Raw genomic sequence first — 21327 nt, forward strand, 5'->3', positions numbered from 1 at the left:
TTTCACAAGAAATACTTTATTCCATGAAAAAGCAGACATATAGCATAAATTTTATGAAAGACATATTCTGATACAGGGAATCAGCCACCAAAAACAAAGACAATGAAAACTGTCGTTTTTAAACGTACAGATACGCCTTGGTATTTGCCATTGTCAAAACACCTGTATGTTCTCCTTAAGATGCAGATAATCATTAATAAGTGGCGGAACTTGTTTGATCAAAGAAAGAATCAAGTTGAATGTAGAGTTTGGGTAGTCCATTCAGGACCAACAATTGCCCGTGAAAGATACATGGTGTAACGTGAAACCCACTAAACTCTTCTTCTTTGCCATGGAAACCTTCAGAAGTTACAAGTTGAATGTCCATCTCTACTAGCTACAATGGTTGATTTAACATTTCTTTTCAAAATCCCTCTGAGATATTTTCACTTTTCTAAACCTTACTCAATATTAAAGTTTTGAAATGATTAATTCAATGATATGTAATGTACATGTGGAAGGCTGTATCACATGTATTGTACAAAAAGGTAGACTACATGAAGTATTAATGTGTTCTGCTTGTAAAATTTTTCTATTAAAAGGTAAGCCAATCCACATTCAGAGTCACTTAAATGAAAAAAGGAAAAATCAAACAAATGTAACAATAAAAATTACATCAAAAGCAGATAAGAAAGTGTAACATTTTAAAGCTTCGCTTAATTTCACAAAAACAGAACATATACATGCACATTCCGGTCAGTATGCAAATAATGGAACTAATGGCATCACCTAATCATCATTTCCTTTGTATGTTATCATGAGAAATTTAAAATACAATGTTCCTTATTATAGAGTTTGTGAAGTAAGGTTTCATAAGGATCGCCATAGTTGCAACCTACTGTCATTCAACAAACATGCATCCTTTGGCTCTAACTAAAAATCAACTTACTGATACATGTAAGTGGAAATGGACTTCAACAACATACCAGTATACCAGTGTGTGTGAATGGTAATTTATGTCTGGGACCAACCCACAAAGTCATCTAAAACTTAAAAGACACTTAATAAACTCCAACTCAAACCAAAGTATGGGGGAAAGATCCCTGGGGCCCGTTTCTCAACACCGTCATAAGTCTAACTTCTTGACTAAATCGGAGATAGTGAGCTACTTGTCCGCTAACCGTTTCACGACGCCCACTTTACCAAGATCGGGTACAACAACCTCACTAAATAATTATGACACCTCCGAACCTGTCATAACTTTTTTCTTAGTGACGTAGTGGCATCATGTGGGTAGACTATGACATGCAAAAGTGCCAAGAAATTTGAAAATTATAATCTTACGTAATCAATCATAGAGGTTGAAATTACATTGCAAAACAGGTGTGATAGATCATTCAATAATAATTGTGATGCACAGAAACTATAAAAACTGTTGGTACAACGCAACAAAGACATTAATTTTGAAATAGTAAATAATCAAATCAATAAAGATTCTACCACGTCAGGTCATCCATAACTGGACTCGTTGTTTTCAGCCCCTTATCAACACTTTGATAAATTCTCTAATTGATAAAATCTCTAATTTATGCAAATAATTTGTCAATTGTGTGTTTCGGTATCTAAACATTTTAAAATTTATGTTAAACTATATTTTGATGATGTTTGGAACCATTAATAAACGTATAATTATCATTATTTTACAAAGAAAACCATTTTGGTTTACTTCCGTAAACTATCAAAATTTACTATCCCGGGGGTACCCATCTCAACGTTCACATGTGATATTATAGTCATGAAAAGAATTATTCATAATTTTATTTTCTCAGCAATTGAATGCTCCAGTCGTCATGGTTTAAGTATGCATGGTACATATTTTGCCTCTGCTATCATTTTGATTAGATTTATTTCCAAATTAATCACAATAATTGCATTTTTATCATTTGTGACTAAGGCTACGTCTCGTCTGCTCTTTCCACCGATAGTATCGATATCAAGGGATTCTAGTTAGGAAGCATTTCGTGAAACGGGTTTAGTAAGATTGGAACTAACTCCGTGGTTGGCGGATAAAGATATGACTAACTTGTCCATGTGTTGAGAAACGGGCCCCTGAATACATTCTCTATAATATGGGAAATCCCCAGGTCCTTTGCAAGCAACCCAAATTAAAGATGAATCATATTGATACACAATTCTTTTGAGATGATGTTGAATTCTGGTTTCATAAAAGGCCTTGTTTAATTTGATTCTCCTGTGTGCACACGGAAATGACTTTTTAGATGAGATTTGCGAGAAAATGTTCTCTTGCAGAATGCACATTCAAATGGTTTTAATCCAGAGTGAACTTTCGAATGACGTACAAGATCACTCTTCTGGGCAAAGCATTTCTTACAATGTGAACATTCATATTTCTTTCCACCTATGTGCATTTGGAGATGACCTTCAAGATAATATTTACGGGTAAATCCTTTCCCACAGAAAAAACATTCATGTAGCTTCTCTCCTGTATGTGTTTTGACATGCTGCTCAAGATCAGATTGACAATCAAATGTTTGTTTACAATGAGGACATAGATGTGAACATTCTTTGTTGTTTCCTTGGATGCGACGTCTTGGGTTACTTTGATCAGAAACTCCTTTCTTTTTCCCTGAATGTGTTCTCAGATGGCGTTCAAGACGACTTTGAGTGGAAAATAACTTCTTACAGTAAAAACACTCATGACACTTTTCTACAGCGTGTTTTTTGACATGACGTTGCATATCTGTTTTAAAACAGAAAGTTTTCTTACATATGAAACATTCATACGGCTTTTCTCCTGTGTGTATACGAATGTGACATTTTAGATAATAATTACGAGCAAATCGTTTCTTGCAGTATGAACATTCGTATGGCTTTGCAAAAGTACAAACGTCCATATGATGTTCAAGATCACTCTTCTGAGAGAAACCCATCTCACAATGTGAACATTCATATGGCTTTTCTCCTGGATGCGTTCTGTCATGATGCTGAAGATCAGACTGACAATCAACATTTTGTTTACTTTGAGTCTTGCAGAATGAAGGTTCATTCTTTTCTCCTGCATGTGTTACAAGATGACTCTCAAGATCAGTTTGAGAGGAAAATATCTTCTTACAGTATGAACATTCGTGATGCTTTTCTGCACTGTGTTTTTTGACATGATGGTGCAAATCCATTCTAAAAGTGAAGGTTTTCTTACAAATGGAACATTCATATGGCTTCTCTCCCGTGTGCATACGAATGTGGCTTTTTAGATGACATTTACGTGAAAATGTTTTCGTGCAGAATGTACATTCATATGGCTTTAATCCAGAGTGGATTTTCAAATGACGTACAAGATCGCACTTCTGGGCAAAGCATTTCTTACAATGTGGACATTCATATTGTTTTCCACCTCTGTGCACTTGGAGATGGCCTTGTAGATAATATTTACGGGTAAATCCTTTCCCGCAGTAAGAACATTCATGTAGCTTCTCTTCTGTTATTCCTGTATGTGTTTTGACAAGTTGCCCAACAGCGGGTTGAAAAGAAAAAGCTTGTTTGCCGTTTGAACTTTCATTTAGCTTCCTTCCAGAATGTACAGTTGAATGGATTTTATCTCCACTGTTGAGTAACATATCATGATCTTTCCCATCTTGTTTGTTGTCAATAGTGTATTCTGAAGTCAAAGACAAAAAATAAGGAAAACATCCTGTCACCACTCCAATGACATGCCTGCCATAAGGACTTTCTACAAGCAGGTAAATGCAAATTATCAGGGAAACAGACAACAGATGAACTAATACCCAATTGTGGATATGACTGTCAACCCTAGAAGAAAACTGAAAAGCCATACAGGATGCTGTCCTGTAAATCCCCCATGGCATCGCATGGAGTGAAGCAGGCAAGCCAATTAATATTGATATTTGACCTTTTGACCCCTAGATGACCTTGACCCCATTATCCTCAATAACACATGTATTACCAAAGGGTGATTTGATGCGGAAATAAAGAAATGAGAGAAAGTTACACACAAAAAATTCAAAAAAGGATAGACATGACCTCTTATCATTTGACCTTTTGAACCCTAGATGACCTGAGACCCCATCACCCTCATCCGAGATGCCAACCTGAACAAGAACATTTCAGTATTTTAAAGGCTGAAAATCAGTATTTTAGTAAGAAAATCAGTACAATCACAAAAATACCAAAGGACAACACATATAAACTGAAACTTTAGTAATAAGTAATTTGCATGAAACCACCAGTATCCTTTCCGTAATAATTACTGGAAACCACTACTATTTGGCACTTCTATCTCATAGACACACGTGTGGTATTATCCAAGGATCATAACAAGTATGAACTTAGTAGATGCAGAAATAAAGAAATGAGAGCAAGTTGAACAAAAACATTTAGGAACAGACTACTAACAGACCAACAGGAAAAGTGATAACAGGTTCATTCTCTACCAAACTTCGTTCAGGCGAGACAAAATCATTTTTAAAGTCATGTGTCTGGATGTTTAAAAAGATTTTAAAATATATAGGTGAAACTTTTGATAAAAAACATGATATATAATAATCATTTTCATCCGACAAAAGTTGTTGTTTTCACACTTCATTTCTGTTTGTATATTTTTAGATTATGGTAAAGCTGAAGATCTTAGCTTTAATATGATATAGGTTTTAGAGTTATTTTAGATGGGTCAGCATCTAGCATTTCATAGGCTAAGTATATTTGAAGTTTGAAAACAAGAATGCTACACTCTGATTGGTCAAAGAGACCACACAACCACCCAAATTCCAACGGATCCATGCTGGGGCCTCTCCAAGGTCACGCTCACCACATGGTTATCTCATCAAGTTACCAGCACCTGAAACCTTATACAGTCAATTAGAACTCTGTATTTTATGCTACTCAGAATTTTCAGAAATAAGAAATCTTGTCTTGTATCTTGATGGGAAAAGCTGGCTCTTGACCCATCTAAAAGTGCTACATATCAGAGTAACATTATGAGAAACTAGATTTTCAGCTTTCTGATGATATAAATAGTATTTGGGCCAAAATAAGTTTTTTACAATTTGCAAGATAAATCAGAAGAAAATTCTGTTTTGAGGCATCTGTTCAGGTTTGAAATTCACTCTTTATCAATATATTTTAATCAAAATAAATGACCAATATAAAAGAGTAACATTTATCTATAGTACAAAAATAATCAATTTTACTTGAAGTTAAAGTGGTTAAATTTTGTTATGAAGAAAGCCTTGTTGTACACGAGATTTTGAAATTCAGCCACAAGAGGATTTGGATAAATCGTACTCATTAGCAGAGGGACCTGCAGTCTGACCGAAACTTACTTGAAAAGGGAAAATAAACTATATATACCATGGGCCGAAGACATAACACCAGAGAGAAAAGGGCCATAGCGGCATAGCCTGGATGGCTTATACAGTTAATGAAAAGCGAGAGCTGGGAAAGAGGATTCATGCAAAGCAAAAAGAAAATCGCCCTAAAAGTGCGCTTTCACACTCACAAGTACAACATAGGCTCCCACACAAGGCAAAAGACTGTCTTCTCCAACAGATGAAAAGAGAAGGGGCTGAGGAAACAGCTCAACTTTACCAGTAGTGGCAGTCTGACACACATTATCACAATCAACCAATCAAATCACAAATTAATCATGTCCATATAGACATTTTTAAACACAACTGTGTCAATTTAAAATTCCCCTCTAAAAAGCAAAATTTAGCCAAGAAAATGTTGAATCTGTGCTATATTGCCAAAGCAATAAAAAAAAAACACACAAAAGCATAAAAAAGGGTCTTCAATGTTAGGGTATCAAAGTAAATCAAGTCCTCAGCCTTAAAAATATCAAACTGAAATAAATCTCAATTATGACAGTATGAAATGATATACACTACTCAAAAAAAGTTAAGGACCACTTTTTAAAACGTACATAAAGATTTTATACAAGGTGTTTTATTTCTGGAAATACCTCAGTACAACTGTCCTAAATGTCCTTAAACACGCTGTGATCAATTTCACGCATGGGTGGTTTCAGTTGTTGCACAATGTCTCTCGCATCACTGCACATCCTGAAAAGTGGGCCCCGAGGGGTATCAGCTACCGACATGAAGTGGTAAAAACGAATGTCTGAGTGTCTTTCAGGCAGTTCAGTAACGAGTGTGACCACCTCCTGCAGCAATAACGGCTTCACAGCGCTGTCTCATGGAGCTGATGAGGCGATTGATGTCTCTGACGTCCAGTGCATCCCATGCAGCCTCCAGAGCCACACCCAGCTGCTGCAGTCCAAGTGGATGGGCTTCGAGCTGCTCGAGACTCCTCCCCATCATGTCCCAGACGTGCTCTATCGGGTTTAAGTCCGGGGACCTCGCTGGCCACTCCATACGCTCAATCCCCTGGCCCTCAAGGAACTCGGTCACCACCCTAGCTCGGTGGGCACGGGCATTGTCATCCATGAAAATGATGTTTTGTCCCACATTTTCTGCAAATGGCACCACTATAGGTTCAAGGACCTCATCCCTGTACCTCACTCCTGTCATTGCTCCCCCTGGGACCACGTAGAGACGAGTACGGTTGGCGTAGGTGATGCCTCCCCACACCATGACGCTGCCTCCCCCATAACGGTCATGTTCTGCAATACAGGGGTCTGCAAATCTCTCTCCTGGTCGCCTCCAGACTCTCGAACGTCCATCATTGTGGTCAAGGGAAAATCTGCTCTCATCTGTGAACAGAACTCTACGCCATTGCTGTCTGGTCCATCTGACATGCTCCCGGGCCCAGTTGAGACGAATTCTTCTGTGAGCAGGGGTGAGTGGGACACACTGAGCTGGCCGTCTGGCATGCATATTGGCTCTGTGAAGTCGGTTACGGATTGTTTGAGTGGAAACAATCACTCCAGTTGCCGCAGCGAAGTCATTGTTGAGGCGGCGTGCACTGTGAAAGCGGTTGCGGAGGCTGAGATTCGTCAAGTAGCGATCATCTCTAGGGGTTGTCGAAACTGGTCGGCCACTGCGGGGTCTCTCGGAGTATAGCCCTGTCTCTCGGTGTCTTTGATTTGCTCTGCTAATGACACTGTGTGACACGCCCATCATTCTGGCTACTCTTCGCTGACTGAGGCCAGCTTCCAGCATCCCTAGGGCTCTGGCTACATCTGTTTCACTTAGGTGGTGTCTTGGCATTGCTGTTGTAGGCAAGTTGTTGATTGTAGAGACTAAAGACAGAAAATGCATTTGAATCCACATTTGTACCACTTCACAATGGGCCCACTTTTCAGGATATGCAATAATGCGAGAGACATCATGCAACAACTGAAACCACCCATGTGTGAAATTGTTACAGGGTGTTTGAGGAGATTCAAGACAGCCATATTCGGGTATTTCTAGAAATACAACACCCGGTTTGAAAATTGTATACACACATTAAAAAGTGGTCCTTAACTTTTTTTGAGTAGTGTATTAATCACAATTCTTATACGGTATGGTACAATTTGACTTTATATGGGAGTGGGTGATTAACAGTATGCCATTAGAAATAGGACCAAGGGACATGAAATGTGGTTTTATGGTCCACTTTTTTTTAAATGTGTGGAGGTACATGGGTGATGAGTGATATTAAAGTATGCTTTCCCAGCCTTGGTAATAACCCCCGTCTTATTACGGTTTCAGGAGACCTTGAAAGAGAGTGCCAAATCACTAGAAACTGGCAATATTATATGATTCATTTAAATTTATTTAAATTTAAACTAAAAAAATACAAATAAAACTGCCTCTTAACATTACCAAATGATGATTGGCCTTGTTTTCAGAAGCCAATAACATTATTAATTCATTTAGGGATTCCTGTGTACCATTTGGGGCCCCTGTTGGACTGATTCTTATCAAATTTAGACTGTGGTTGTTATCACGTTCTGCTGAAATATGAAAATGAAATGATTTGGTACTTGTTGCAAGTGGTGATGAATTCTTCAGCATCAGTTAGATTATCTGACTCCGTATATCTGAGACATACCGAGACAAAGCTCAGCAATATTTTTCATAGTATTGAAGAATATAAGACAATCACTTGACTTACTTAACAGACATTATTGTAAAAAAATGTATGCTTCAAACCTACAAACATTTAAAGTTGTGTAGACAATCTAAGGACATTAGAGTGATGTAGTTATGTTATGAACTTTGATTATAAGGAATTCAGCATGATGTTGTGAGTTTGCCCCTAACTTTTTTAACATTATCAATTTACTCTGCACTAATTTCATTAAAGAATCTGAATGGACAAGTCTTGTGATGCGTTGTGACAAAAAAACATGTCGCTTTAATAGGCAGAAGACATTTTGTTTAAATTGACTTAGTACACAAGAACGTTGTCAAGTTTTGTTGCTGTGAACATTATGCAATGAATCTGGCAATGCACTACGCACAATATCAGTACTTAGATCTAACTGGAACAATATGCTTGAATATAAATATTACCTGATGTTGAGGCTTGTTCTGAATCTTTCCTTTCTCCACCAGAACTTGTTGAAGAAATAGGATTTGAACTGTCCACTTCTTGCTTGAGTTTCCCTAAAATAAATTATAATTCTAAGATTTTTTTTTTTTTTAATTTCAGGATCCAATATTATATCCATACAGATGAGATTTTATAAAATGTTGAGCAATTGTTACAACACTATGTACGTGTTACTGTTTTCTTCCAGATATCAGTAAGCACTATATTCACTGAAAAGAGGGGATATTTCACAAGTCAAAATACACATAAAGCCTAGTCTACTTAGGATTAAAGAGCAAATTGACAGTACATTGATAAGCCAGGAGCTGAAATAAAGGAGAAATGCACCTTGTTGATCTCTTCAGCTTAATAATACAAAAACATCAGCTCCAAATAGAACTATATATTTGAGGAGGAAAATACATTCTTTTTACCATATTACATACACAAGGGCATTTTCAGAAAGAGATAATGGAAAATTTATCTATTTTAACCATTGCTTTGGAAATGAAATTACATGTTTACACTTTGTTCAAAGACAGGTCCCTAAATAAAGACATTGTAATATCTATATTTCAATCTTCATCTGAAGAAGTACCTTTCACAAACATGTTATTTATAACAAGCCAGTGAGGACTGCATCAGCCTCCACACCCAGTTTTAGTAGGGTTTAACTCTTAATATGCCATCAGAAAATAAGCTCCATAGACTTTATGTGATACCAATGGGTAACTAGGGCATGATGACATTAATACAAATACAATGTACCTTCTCGACTCGGTGGAACAAGATTTTCACAAGTCTCTCCTGAAGGTTCTTGCTTGATGTAGATTTTGGTTGAAAGGTGTGTTACTTCATCTGAAATGCCATCTGTGTTTGAAACCATCCCGTCTTGTTCTCCCTTGATGATAACCTCTATGACAGATGGATTTGTTTTGTCGCTCAACTGTATGGATCTTTTTTCATTTTCTTGCACTCCTTTTACTGATTGGGTAGAATCTTCCGAGTTAGTATTCAAAGACAGCATCTTTTGCTTGACCTGCACTCCTAGGAATGACTGAACCCTTTTCTCTGAGCTGGCATTAGAAGGTAATGGAGTATGTACAGTTCCATCTTCAGCCTCAAGCTTGATCTGCACTCCTATGACTGACTCTACAGTTTCTTCTAATAGATTATGTAAGGTCCTCATTTCATCCTTTCCTATTAGACTTACATGCCCTGAAAAGAGAGAAAAGAGCTTGTTACTTGCCATTACACTTACAAGAAAGGTAAAGACAAAGGCCATGGGGTTGTTGTGACATTTCACAATTGATGCATTTGTATCATATCGCTCTGCCATTTTGCAAGAACATAACACGAATCCTAATAACTATAAATGGGAGGAATGTCTCTGGTAATCACCAATGGTCGACTGAGGAACAGAAATAAATATTTTGTTCAAATACAAAGAAGCATTTTTTGTGATTTCCAAAAGTACAGATAACAAATAATGGACATTATATTTTATATTATCCGAAATGTTTAAATACAAAGAAGCATTTCTTTGTAATTTCAAAAAGTAAACATAACAGATTGTGGACATTTTGGATATTATGAGGACGACATCATCCTCAGCACATGTGCTCTTCTTTGGGGGGGGGTTGCAATATATTTAGTGTTGATGAAAACAAGAATATGACATGACAAATGAAGAGGCAACACTGGCAGCTGGCTAAAGAATTGTTATCTTCAAAATTTGAATATTATCCTCTAGTGTTTGATGATGATACCTTCATTTGGCTTCAAACTTAAATCTGTATTAGTGTGCCTCTCTTCTTTCTCTGGTGCTTCTTGCTTGATCCTGATCATGTTGGTGTCATCTGTAACCTGTTGAAAAAAAAGGCATGAAGGTGAAGCTGATTCAAGGTAAAGAGCAGTGGCAGCTGATTAATGATGATTTCATTGTGTAGATTTTTTAATAAAAGTAATTCGTTAAAAGAAACTTAACCACTCTCCTGGACGGATTCATTTTTCCCCCTTTTCCATTCGCAGTCGTGTATTTAGAAAAGGAATGCCAGAATAAAGTCTGCAAGGAAAATCGGTGAGATTTATAAATTTTCTTGTAATTGATCTTAACCCAGCCCGTTATCCTGGGGCCGTATTCTGAAAATTGTCTTAAGAGAAATATTCTTGTATCTTTGGAGTTACAATAAAATCCGTATTCTGAAAATTCTTGTATCTTTTCTTGTAACTTACACTGAGCGCGTATGTCAGAGCTATAATGATGCGTAAGTTAAAAACGGCGCCTAAATATCTATGTGTGCAAGATTACATATCAAGATAATAGGTATTCTGAAAATTCTCTTATCTTTGCGTTCCGTTAACTTCCTTGCAAAAATACAAGAAAATTTACAAGAGGTACGGGGCTATTGTAACTTAATGTTGCATGCGATATTTCTCGATCAAAAATAATAATTTCTTGCTGCATCCCGCAAGAAAGAACATCATGCTTTACTGCATTCTGAAGACATTACAGAGACGGATTGGTAGACTTTTCAGCAATTAAAAATTGGTAAAGAAAATATGACTCTGAGATCAGCCACGTGTATTTTTAGCAGTGGCGCACATGCATAAGCGTCGGGGGCGCAAGGGAAATACACCTCATGTCAACAATGCGCTTATAATATTATTCAGAAGAGACACTTCTATTGGTTGGCCTAAGCATATAACAACTTTAATGATTGATTGATCATCATTGATGACAGAATGTTGGGCGTGTCAGAGATAAAAAAGGGGACGTCCTTACAGAGATAAGACAATTTTCAGAATACCCATTTAAGACAATTTTAGCGAGCTGTTTGCTTGCTAAGTTACATGAAAAGTTAAGACAATTTTCAGAATACCACCCCTGGTCACCCAAGGGTTCATTACATGCCGCCACGCACAGAAAAATAAAGCCATAGAAGTCATGTGTTGTGGACACCAGAAGTGGGATCCCAGCATGCGCGACCCACTAGTTCGAAATCCACTACCAAACGCGGTTCATGGTGCGAGGTTAGTATACTAATACTTAGACCAAAAGCTTCAGTCTCTGTTATGTTGGTTGTTCCGCTGAACTCCGTTGGCTCCACTCACCAAATACAGAGACCAAAGTTCTAGCTCGATCTGTACAGGGACTCAATGGCCATATGTTTATGTATTAAGTTCGGATAAAACAGGGAAGTGAAGTTGCGCGACAGCCGAAGTAAATCACTGTTTTTCACCTTATAAGTTTATTTTTCCCCGTTTTGGTGCGTTTCAGGCCAAAACGGAATAATAATCTTTTTTTTGGTCTAGGGTCATTCCATGCCAATTCACCCAATGAATGTGCAATTTTGCACCCGACCCTCTCGGAATTCGTTGTAAATTGGTAAACATAAAATTCACCATGGCCCACGCACAAAACAAAAAAAATAAGTCAAATTGGTCCGTCGGTTCTCGCGCTACGGCCCGCCCTTTTCTCCTTGTTTTGACAAAAATGGGCGTGACCTTCAACTTTCAATGGCCACTGCGTTGTAACGTGTTGACCAATTTTCATGAAACTGGTACCATTTATTAGGAAATTCAGAGAGGAATCCAAAACATGCATCAAAAAATGTATTGGAGCGATTTATAAGGTCGTGACCTTTGACCTTTACTCTGACCTTGAGTTTGACCCCCGGACAAATAATTTTTTTACTTGATTTTCGTGTATGTTAATTATTAGTATGATATTGACAAAATATGTTAAAATCAATGATGATATTTTATTTCTTCACCTTTTAAAACTCTTCCAAAGATACCATGAAATTTCACTCTAGTCCTACATACTGATATTCATGTTAGTAAAGTGTTTACCAGTTACATGATTTCTTCCAATCTTAAGTTACAGTATGCATGCACATGAAAAGAAATTAAGCTCATCAGTTCACAAATGAAACATTAAACATTTATGCTCATGAATAGGTATCTGTTTAGGCATTTTGATGTTCAGCAATATATATCATATATATATATGTATTCTTGTTAGTAAATAGGCATATACTCAACAATTTGATGATAAAAGTAAACACTTTACTAAGAAGAATATATATATATATGATATATATTGCTGAACATCAAAATGCCTAAACAGATACCTATTCATGAGCATAAATGTTTAATGTTTCATTTGTGAACTGATGAGCTTAATTTCATTTTATGTGTTTGCATACTGTAACTTAAGATTGGAAGAAATCATGTAACTGGTAAACACTTTTACTAACATGAATATTAGTATGTGGGACTAGAGTGAAATTTCTTGGTATCTTTGGAAGAGTTTTAAAAGGTGAAGAAATAAAATATCATCATTGGTTTTTACATATTTTGTCAATATCATACAAATAATTAACACACACGAAAATCAAGTTAAAAAATTATTTGTCCGGGGGTCAAACTCAAGGTCAAAGTAAAGGTCAAGGGTCACGACCTTATAAATCGCTCCAATACATTATTTGATGCATGTTTTGGATTCCTCTCTGAATTTCCTAATAAATGGTACCAGTTTCATGAAAATTGGTCAACACGTTACGACGCAGTGGCCATTGAAAGTTGAAGGTCACGCCCATTTTTGTCAAAACAAGGAGAAAAGGGCGGGCCGTAGCGCGAGAACTGATGGACCAATTGGACTTATTTTTTTTGTTTTGTACGTGGGCCATGGTGAATTTTATGTGTACCAAATTACAACGAATTCTGAGACGGTCGGGTGCAACCCCTGGGTGAATCCAGATGGAATGACCCTCTAGTTCTTTTTATATATTTTTATGAAATAAACTAAAGACAAAAATCGATGTGCCCCGTCGGTGGGATTTTGCATTGTTTACCCCCTAATGGTGGCTGCACGATAGTGAGCCGTCTGTGTACGAGGATAATTTTTTTTTTTAATGTTAAAAAACTCCTCGAAGCTGTCTAACTAATACTAACCTCGCAATACGTGTGAGTGCCCCTGGTAAGATAAGAGTTCTTTTTATGGCAACCACCCAAACTTTGAAGAAAAAAAAGAAAGAAATATTTAGGGAAATATGCAGGACCAATTCTAATGTAAATTCATCCAAGTGGGGAGGGGGGGGGGACAAGGTTTATAAACTTTGGTTACATACCTTGTACTAGCCAGCAAACTACGTTTCATGTCGTTAGACACTCATACGTGTTGCGAGGATAGTATTAGTACTGGTCGTTAGACTTAGATCTCAATTTGGCTTTTAAAATTAGACTTAGGACTTCAGTGGAACTGATGGTGCACCGGGGGGGGGGGGGGGGGGGGGGTACTCGACCAAAAAAGTGGTAGGTATGTGCCGCGGGCGAGACAAAAAACCGGGGGCCTTGCATGGAGCGGACTTATTGTAAAAAGGAAGGTCCTCGGAACGGGCTTCGGAACTGTTTGTGAAAACGGGGGTCCTTGGAACGGGTCCCCTGCGTGTGCATCCCTATGGAACGGGCATACGTGTATATGCAGCAGGGGCCGCGGAACCGGGGGGGCTTCAGCCCCCCCCCCCCACTTTTTTCCAAAACCGTGTACAAAAACGACCATATGATCGTGAGTTTTTGCATGGTCAGCCCCCCCACTTTGAAAACCGTTCCGCGGCCCCTGTGCAGCGCTAGCCCAGCGGCACGGGCGCCGGGTGCACTAGCGCAGAGGCGATGAGCGCTCTACGGCCGCTTTTCACCAAAAAGGCAAAATTGCAGCTCATTGACATTGTGCCATTTGTGGCGGATCAATGCGACCCGACCGCCGTAACGAAAAATATGCGAAGCTTTGGAGCGGATTTCTTTCTTCTTTTCTCTCCAAAGAAGAAAATGCTATGCTTCGGAGGCGGAGCAGCTTTCTTAGTTCTTTTTCTCAAAATGAAAATGCTATGCCTATGCCCTGGAACGGAAATTTGAGTGTAAAAATGGGGGTCCCCTCCGCGGCAGTTATGTTGTGTGAGTCACGTCAGTGACAGTGGTCTTATATACCAATACCCACTATTGACTTAGACAGGAATAACCGTCGTTTCTGGGGATTTATTCAACAATTTCTGACATTTTACTTTAATCCCCATTAGCCAACGCAGTTCAGCGGAACAACCAAAATACAGAGACTGAAGCTTTTGGTCTAGGGAGCCAACGCAGTTCAGCGGAACAACCAAAATACAGAGACTGAAGCTTTTGGTCTACTATTGACTATGACTATGCATTATAAATATACTGAGTGCCCCCCGGGCCGGGGGTGCACCGCAGTTTTGATAAAATGTTACACTTACAAAATAATACAATCTCTCGATCACATTTCAACCACTCATCCTACGAACTAACCCAGGCCCAGGGAGCTCCGGCCCGCGCAGCGGGGCGCTGCGCGGGCCGGAGCTCCCTGGGCCTGGGTTACCTACGAACGAGGTTAATAATATGATTTCAACAGGCCACTGCTTGGTAACTTTTTGGTTTATATCTTTACCCGAGATTCTGGAAGAGTCCTCTGTTACCTGTCAAAATAACAGCCTTCTTGTGGTTTGTATGGTGTTACTCTCTGTTCAATATCACTCATGCACAAGCTTTGAACGGACAAAAAAAGCAAGAGGAAGGAAGGGAATGGCAAACGATCGAGTCATCACGAGAGCTTATTTTACCGGTACGAAAAAAAAAAAATATTGACGTGACGTGCATGACGCGCGCGACGCCGCGCCGACGACGGCGCACCCAGGCCCTCTACGTTCATTACCGTAAATGTCCTTGACCTTAATCGATCGGGGAACCCCTTAATCATCCAACCGGTACCAACAACAACATTAACAACAACGACCTTAATCAATATCTTCAATTTTGTTCGACATCATCGGAAAGGAAAGATAGAACGCTATCTAACTTCGGTACGGTACTAGAACTAGAAAGCAAGAACAACAATTCGGTAAGCAACATCTCAAAAATATCCCTTGATACTCGGACCGCGCTTAACGTTAGACTTAAAGTAGGGACCCCAATGAAGACAAACAAACAAAAATCTCCTTCGTTTTATAATATTAAAATCACTTACTTGATTAAAATAAGTGGTACTAAACCATTCAGACAAGTCTTGTTATTCCAACATGTAAATTAAATTAGAAAAAAAGGGTTCAAACTTGGCCCAAAACGTTCAATTTCCCCATTGACTCCGTCCGCGCTGCTTTGTGTCAATAAAGCTTTGCGGCCAGTTTTAGACAGTTTGGGACGGAGACAGCTGCGCGAAAATATCAGGTGATCGCTGGCGCATCGCGTAAGTCCGATGACCCCAAAATATAGTCTTATAAAAGACGTCGCTGTCCCGCGCCGTTATTCAATAAATGATCTCGGTCCCGAAATATTTCCACCCAGTTAAAGTCACTTTTAATGTACGTCCATCGAACATTGATAGAACAGAAAGAAAGCGTGAGTGAGTCAAGGAAATGAGAGAAAACAGAGAGGGAAAAGTAGTATTTAAATTGTTTTCAGATATTGCTTGTGTGCCATTTATTTGTGAAGTCATCAAGCTCGAAGAAGAGCAGAATGCAGATATTTTTATTGTTAGATTATTGTTGCATTGTTATGATTTGATTCCTTACTAAGTTACTTTAAATTTGATCTAGAGTATGGTGATATTTGACATCTAATTCATCGAACTGATAATCATGTCATGAGCTCTGTCTCTTAATTTTGGCAACCTACTACCTCGGAACATTTGCTCATGCAAAGGCCGTCCGACGAGTAAAAAAAAACCGCCCGTCTTAACATTTTAAATAGCTCCGTGGTTTGAATAAAAATGAATAAAACGGCCGTCGTATAAACAAATGTGACCGAGGTAGAGGCCTGTTGTAGGCTCCAGTGGCGTACGCGGGGTTGGGGGGGGGGGGGGTGAAGACCAAGTCAAAATAGTGATGATTATTTATTTTTCATTTTTCGATCTTATTACCGCCCCCCAGAAAAAAACCACACCTAGCTGTCCTTACCAGATCATTCTCCCACGAGAATATGTTCACCTTTATTGTTCCCACTGAATGTCGACCTTACTCGATCATGTTCTCATATTTCTTTTTCTCCCCCCCCCCCCCCCCCTCTTCGTACGGAACAAAGAAATACGCTATGGGAGAATGCTCTGGTAGGGACAGCTAGGAGCTCTGTCTTGGGAGTGGGGGCGTTGAGGGACATTATGGAGGAAAAGAGTCAGTTGTTTGGATTTATATAGGTTATTTTTGTTCCTCTTCCTTTTCTGTTATTTTCTGTAAATGTTTCCTTTTTATATCAGATACACTACAGTCACATTTGCTCTATGGTGGCAGAACGGTGAATAAAAAAAAACAGCCGTTTTAAAGATTTTAAAAAATAGCTATATCATACTAGGTGGGTTGGTTACTAATAGTTTGAATAGAAATGAATAAAACGGCTGTGTTCGACCACCGTACGGCCGCCGTAAATCAGATCAAAATGTGACTGAGGTGTTACACGCTCGTAAAAATAAGGAAAGAGGGGGGGGGGGTAGAGACAGTTATGATATTTTTATCGATCTGATTACGGTCGCCTTACCTCCCCCCCCCCAAGAAAAATAAAACTACCTCCCAGTCTCTACCATTAGCATTCTCCCGTGAAATTGTTCCCACTTACGAAGAGGACGGGATGTCGACCTTGCTCATGAATGTTTTTTTCCTCGGTAACTGCTATCTTTTTTTTTTTGGGGGGGGGGGGGGAGTGGGGAGGGGGTGTTGAATGACATCATACAGGGTTGAAGGAAAAGTTTAAGTTAATTGTTGGGATTTTGGGTTCGGCGCCCCCCTATATATTCTTTTTTATTTTATATACGTACATGATTTAAAAAAAAACCTCAGATAACGGTAAAAGCCATTGATCTTATCTCTGTATGCCTATATATAACGACGTAAACCGGGACGTATCTTCCCTTTTTTTTTTTATAGAAAGAGTGGGTCAGTGTATGAAAAAAAAATGTTTTCATGGAAAAGAATCAAGTTATTAAGAACATTTAAAATTAATATTTGTATATACTGCAATTTAAAATAATTTAAGTGAGGTTTAGGGATGTTTATTTCGATTTCTCTCTCTATAACATAAAAATACATTAATAAGGTTTGAACATTTCCGCAGTGGAAAATAAAATTTGAATTACATATTAATAATTATGAATTGTAATGGATGATTCTTACCTGATGTGGTAAATGCCCTCGTCCATCTGGAGTATTCCCTGGAACGGAAAGGCAGGGGTACAACCAGCTCGGGGATCCCTGGGGGTATTCTCGTGTTATATAATTCAGGCTAGAACACACTAACCCATCATGGGATCATTCAAAAGATCAATGGAAAGGAGTGCTTTTCACTGGTCAGCACATGAATGCTTTGACCCAATCAGAAGTGAAAACGCAAAAAAAAAACATGACTCATTTTATCTCATGAAATGTTCCTACCGAAGACGACGGAATGTCTGGCTTCCAAGACCTTATCGGACAGGCTGTTTCATGTCTGTCAACACCGCGGCAACTTCACAGAAACAAATTCTTTCACACCCTCCTTATTCCGAAAAATCCATGTAAATTACTTTCTTTTTGTTGTCAACACCCTTCTGCATTGATCTTTTGAAGTATACACCGCGGCAACTTCACAGAAACAACTTATTTTTTCACACCCTCCTTATTCCGAAAAAGTCCATGTAAATTACTTTCTTTACAGTTGTGATATTTTTGGCATTTCTTTACGTAATCAAATTATCATTTTTATTGTGCTGTCCTGCATGAAGAGTTCATATTTTTTTGGATCCTGCAGACTGAAGAAATAAAACGTTGCTTTTTAATGCAGGTTCCCTCATGTTTCTATTCGCCGTATTATTCAATTTAAATAAATGATGCCATGTCTGATTTGTACGTCATGTTAATTCTTCTGATGTAATATTTGTTTGTATTATGTTCATGATTATGACTTGTGAAATAAGTGAAATAATGTCATATCTCAAAATTGACGAAGAGTTCCCCATAGCAAACTTCAGAATATTTTTCTTTTGGAAAACTCACCGGCACCGACCAGGGACACCGAAGGAGGGGCAACTTTTTTCATATAATAATTAACAAGTGAGTATTCTCGTCTGATCGTTGTTACATGATGATACCCTTACCCCCACCCTAATTCAGAATCCAACCCCTGACCTCTACTGGGATAGCTATATAAAAGGGGTAATTAAGGGCCACCCCATCGATCCTCCATAATATCCCATGAAGGAAGTTGAGACTCATGGCGGAAAAAGGAGTCAAATCGAGAAATGTAAACGAGCTATGATAGGCCCCCTCCCCGTGTAAAAGAAATCAATATAGGCCTATGGCACATCGATCCCTTGAAATCAGATGTAAATTTAATTTGACAGTCGCATTGGATACCTAATTTATTTACATGTATATCGGGTTACATTGGTATAAAAGCCCCATAATAGCGTGACTTTTTTGTCACTTTTTGTCAACGCTTTAAAAGGTCCATATGTTTGAACCAGGGATATTGCATATCCCTGTTTGAACTATATTTTCACTCATGACAGGGCATGATAGACGAAGTGTTAGAAAAATGTTCCCATAAAAAAGCAGATTACGGATGTAAAAGTCAGCGGGGGGGGGGGGGGGGGTCTCTCACGTACCGAAAACATTTTTTTTCCAACTCTCCGCTCAATCATATAAATGGCCTCCAATTTTCAGGGTTTTTTTTTTGGGGGGGGGGGGGTGTAAACGGATTCTTTGCAGGTATTGGCAGAAATTATTATTGTAATTCAGGAGATAGGAGATACGTACGTTTTGGGGAAAATTTTCTCCAATTAGGATTTTTTTTTTTAATATCCATTTATTTATTTTTGCTAAGAGCAAGGGCGCGCAGGACCGAGGGAACCCACCCGCCCCCCTCCGCCTATACATTAGAAAATACAAAAATAACTGACATCTCGTAGAGTAATTTTTGTATCCTAATTTTACAACAATCAGTATGTTACTGTTAAAAATAAAATCTTAAATGTGTGTGATTGTGAGAGGGCATATATACATATATTGTGCGTAAACATTGCAAATTAAAACATTGATTTCTTAGATTTTTTAATAAACAAAATATACTTTAGTAGGCCTTAACAATTGATTACTAATCAAGCTATACACACCGGGGATTCCCCTATTTTAATTTAGCCCCGGGATTTAGCCCCCAGAGCGAATGTACAGTTGCAACGTACAGGTCCATGCTTTACACACGTAGTTTTTTAATCCACTCTAACTCCATTATTCCCATGCCACCATCTCGGTCACAGACCTTCTCACACACAAGTGTAAACATCCTTGTACAGAATTCCCTGTATCACACGTATATGCCGCCATTATGCCATGTGCAATATCTCACACACACATGACCTTCCAAAACATCTCTCCTTGTATCACGGCGATTACACGTGATTAACATTTGTAACTGAGGAGGGGGGGGGGGGGCTGAATGTTCCTAAGAGAAAGATTGTGCTAGCCTTCATCCTTTCACATTTTAAAATTATTTTCATTTATTTTATTTGGATGATATCCGTTCACAACGTTACAGAGTTTCAACGAACTTTACAAATCATAAAAATTGCCTGAATCAAGACTAATACATGGTCTACGTTCGCGATAGGCCCCTCCCACCACTTCGCGCGATCTTCAACTTCATGACGATAATTACGTCACGTACACGTCATATGGAGGTTTTTGCTTTGCATTTTAAAATTTAACAATAAATTCACTAATTTTTTTTTCTTAAATTAATCTAGATATAAGACTTCGTCTCAAAACCATCTTTTTTAAGAATGAAAAGTCCCAAAACGGGCCCCAAGATGTTTTAATTGAATATCTTTAAGTAGAATAGGGTGGGTCCTTCAAAAAGATTATACAGCTCAGCACGCACTTCCAAGACGGTCCCTGAGACATGAATTTAGGGAAAATCCCAAAAGATGCAGCAAATGCAGAATTTTTATTGGTTAAATTTTGGAGGGCGCCGCCCCCAAATCAAACTTAGCTCGCTCACACGCAATCCTGGTGACGTCATGGTGACGGGTCGCGTGTGCAAAAGTTTGAATTTCCCCATTGACTTTATACACATACAAACTCTGCAGTTCATGTGGAATACAAGGACAAAGTACGATATTTTCCCATTCAAAGAACAAGTAGAGGTAAGCCATTCGAAAATATAGAATACTAAATAATTACTGACAAATAATTACCGATCCTTTTAATGCCAAATATATCATAGCTACCTGAAATAACTCAATTTAGGGTGAAATTATCAGTCAAGAGGGATGCATTATTGAATATTGGGGCTTCGTAGGATCAACGGACGCGCTCGACGCACTCGCAATGGTATGTAGGGATTTTGATAGAGCAAATACCGAATGTACCGTTGTCCCTACTTAAAGTAACCCAGAGAGCTCCCGCCCGCGCGGCGGGCGGGAGCCCAGAAGCTTACCGTGTATTTGACCATATTCACCGGACTAGGGTGATTTATGGTCTAAATATTTCTCCAAATGAATTGTGAAAACAGAAAGTATACAATTACCACGATTATATGGATGAAGGTCTAACGAGTGGCAGTTTCCTGACATCTGGGAACAGACTGGAACCTCAAAAAAACGAAAAGTTCTCTCCTCTACCCCAGTCTCGATCGGCCATTCAGCTGGTTTCAAGGGTTTCATTCTCCTTTAAAGGAGAATGAAACACTTGAAACCAGCTGAATCCATATCAAAGAGAAAAATCAAAGAAACATATTGTTGAAAGTTTGAGGAAGATTGAATGAATAATAAGAAAGTTATGAGCATTTGAATAT

The 21327-nt window shown here is 38.5% G+C and overlaps 2 protein-coding genes across 9 annotated transcripts in view; one reads left to right on the forward strand and one right to left on the reverse strand.

Moving 5' to 3' along the window:
* On the reverse strand, positions 1–15759 carry LOC135156669 (zinc finger protein 260-like). Of its 4 annotated transcripts, XM_064109592.1 has the most exons (6): positions 14963–15050; positions 13453–13513; positions 10263–10359; positions 9262–9711; positions 8475–8567; positions 1–3655 (listed from the first exon to the last, which is right to left on the reverse strand). In XM_064109592.1, exons 3-6 carry the CDS (start codon positions 10339–10341, stop codon positions 2217–2219), a joined length of 2061 nt encoding a protein of 686 aa, XP_063965662.1. In that variant the 5' UTR covers positions 10342–10359; positions 13453–13513; positions 14963–15050; the 3' UTR covers positions 1–2216. The 4 variants fall into 4 exon arrangements, with proteins under 4 accessions (XP_063965662.1, XP_063965659.1, XP_063965654.1 ...); XM_064109589.1 differs by lacking the exons at positions 13453–13513; positions 14963–15050 and adding an exon at positions 15539–15759; XM_064109584.1 differs by lacking the exon at positions 13453–13513 and having other exon boundaries at positions 14991–15232.
* Positions 15222–21327, forward strand: part of LOC129254817 (zinc finger protein 883-like) — a 21740-nt gene continuing 15634 nt past the window's right edge. Inside the window, exons 1-2 of one of the 5 annotated variants that reach the window (XM_064109569.1) lie at positions 15222–15250; positions 15308–15412. Coding sequence is in view for 4 of the 5 variants with exons in the window: in XM_064109573.1 (XP_063965643.1) it covers positions 20459–20677 (219 nt within the window). In the remaining variant the exon portion in view is untranslated. Of the gene's footprint in view, positions 15251–15307; positions 15413–20392; positions 20678–21327 lie in introns of those variants that run through there. The other 4 variants (XM_064109573.1, XM_064109554.1, XM_064109559.1 and 1 more) reach the window with 4 other exon arrangements.

The sequence above is a fragment of the Lytechinus pictus genome, chromosome 2 (genome assembly GCF_037042905.1).
Source record: "Lytechinus pictus isolate F3 Inbred chromosome 2, Lp3.0, whole genome shotgun sequence".
NCBI lineage: Eukaryota > Metazoa > Echinodermata > Echinoidea > Temnopleuroida > Toxopneustidae > Lytechinus > Lytechinus pictus.

Excerpts from the sequence above, each read along its gene's own strand:
- LOC135156669 (XM_064109589.1), bottom strand. The coding sequence starts at position 10,341 with ATGATCAGGATCAAGCAAGAAGCACCAGAGAAAGAAGAGAGGCACACT. Across the intron at positions 9,712-10,262 it reads AAGTTTGAAGCCAAATGAAG|GGCATGTAAGTCTAATAGGA; the intron begins GTATCATCATCA and ends CTCTCTTTTCAG. Across the intron at positions 3,656-8,474 it reads AGAACAAGCCTCAACATCAG|AATACACTATTGACAACAAA; the intron begins GTAATATTTATA and ends CTTTGACTTCAG.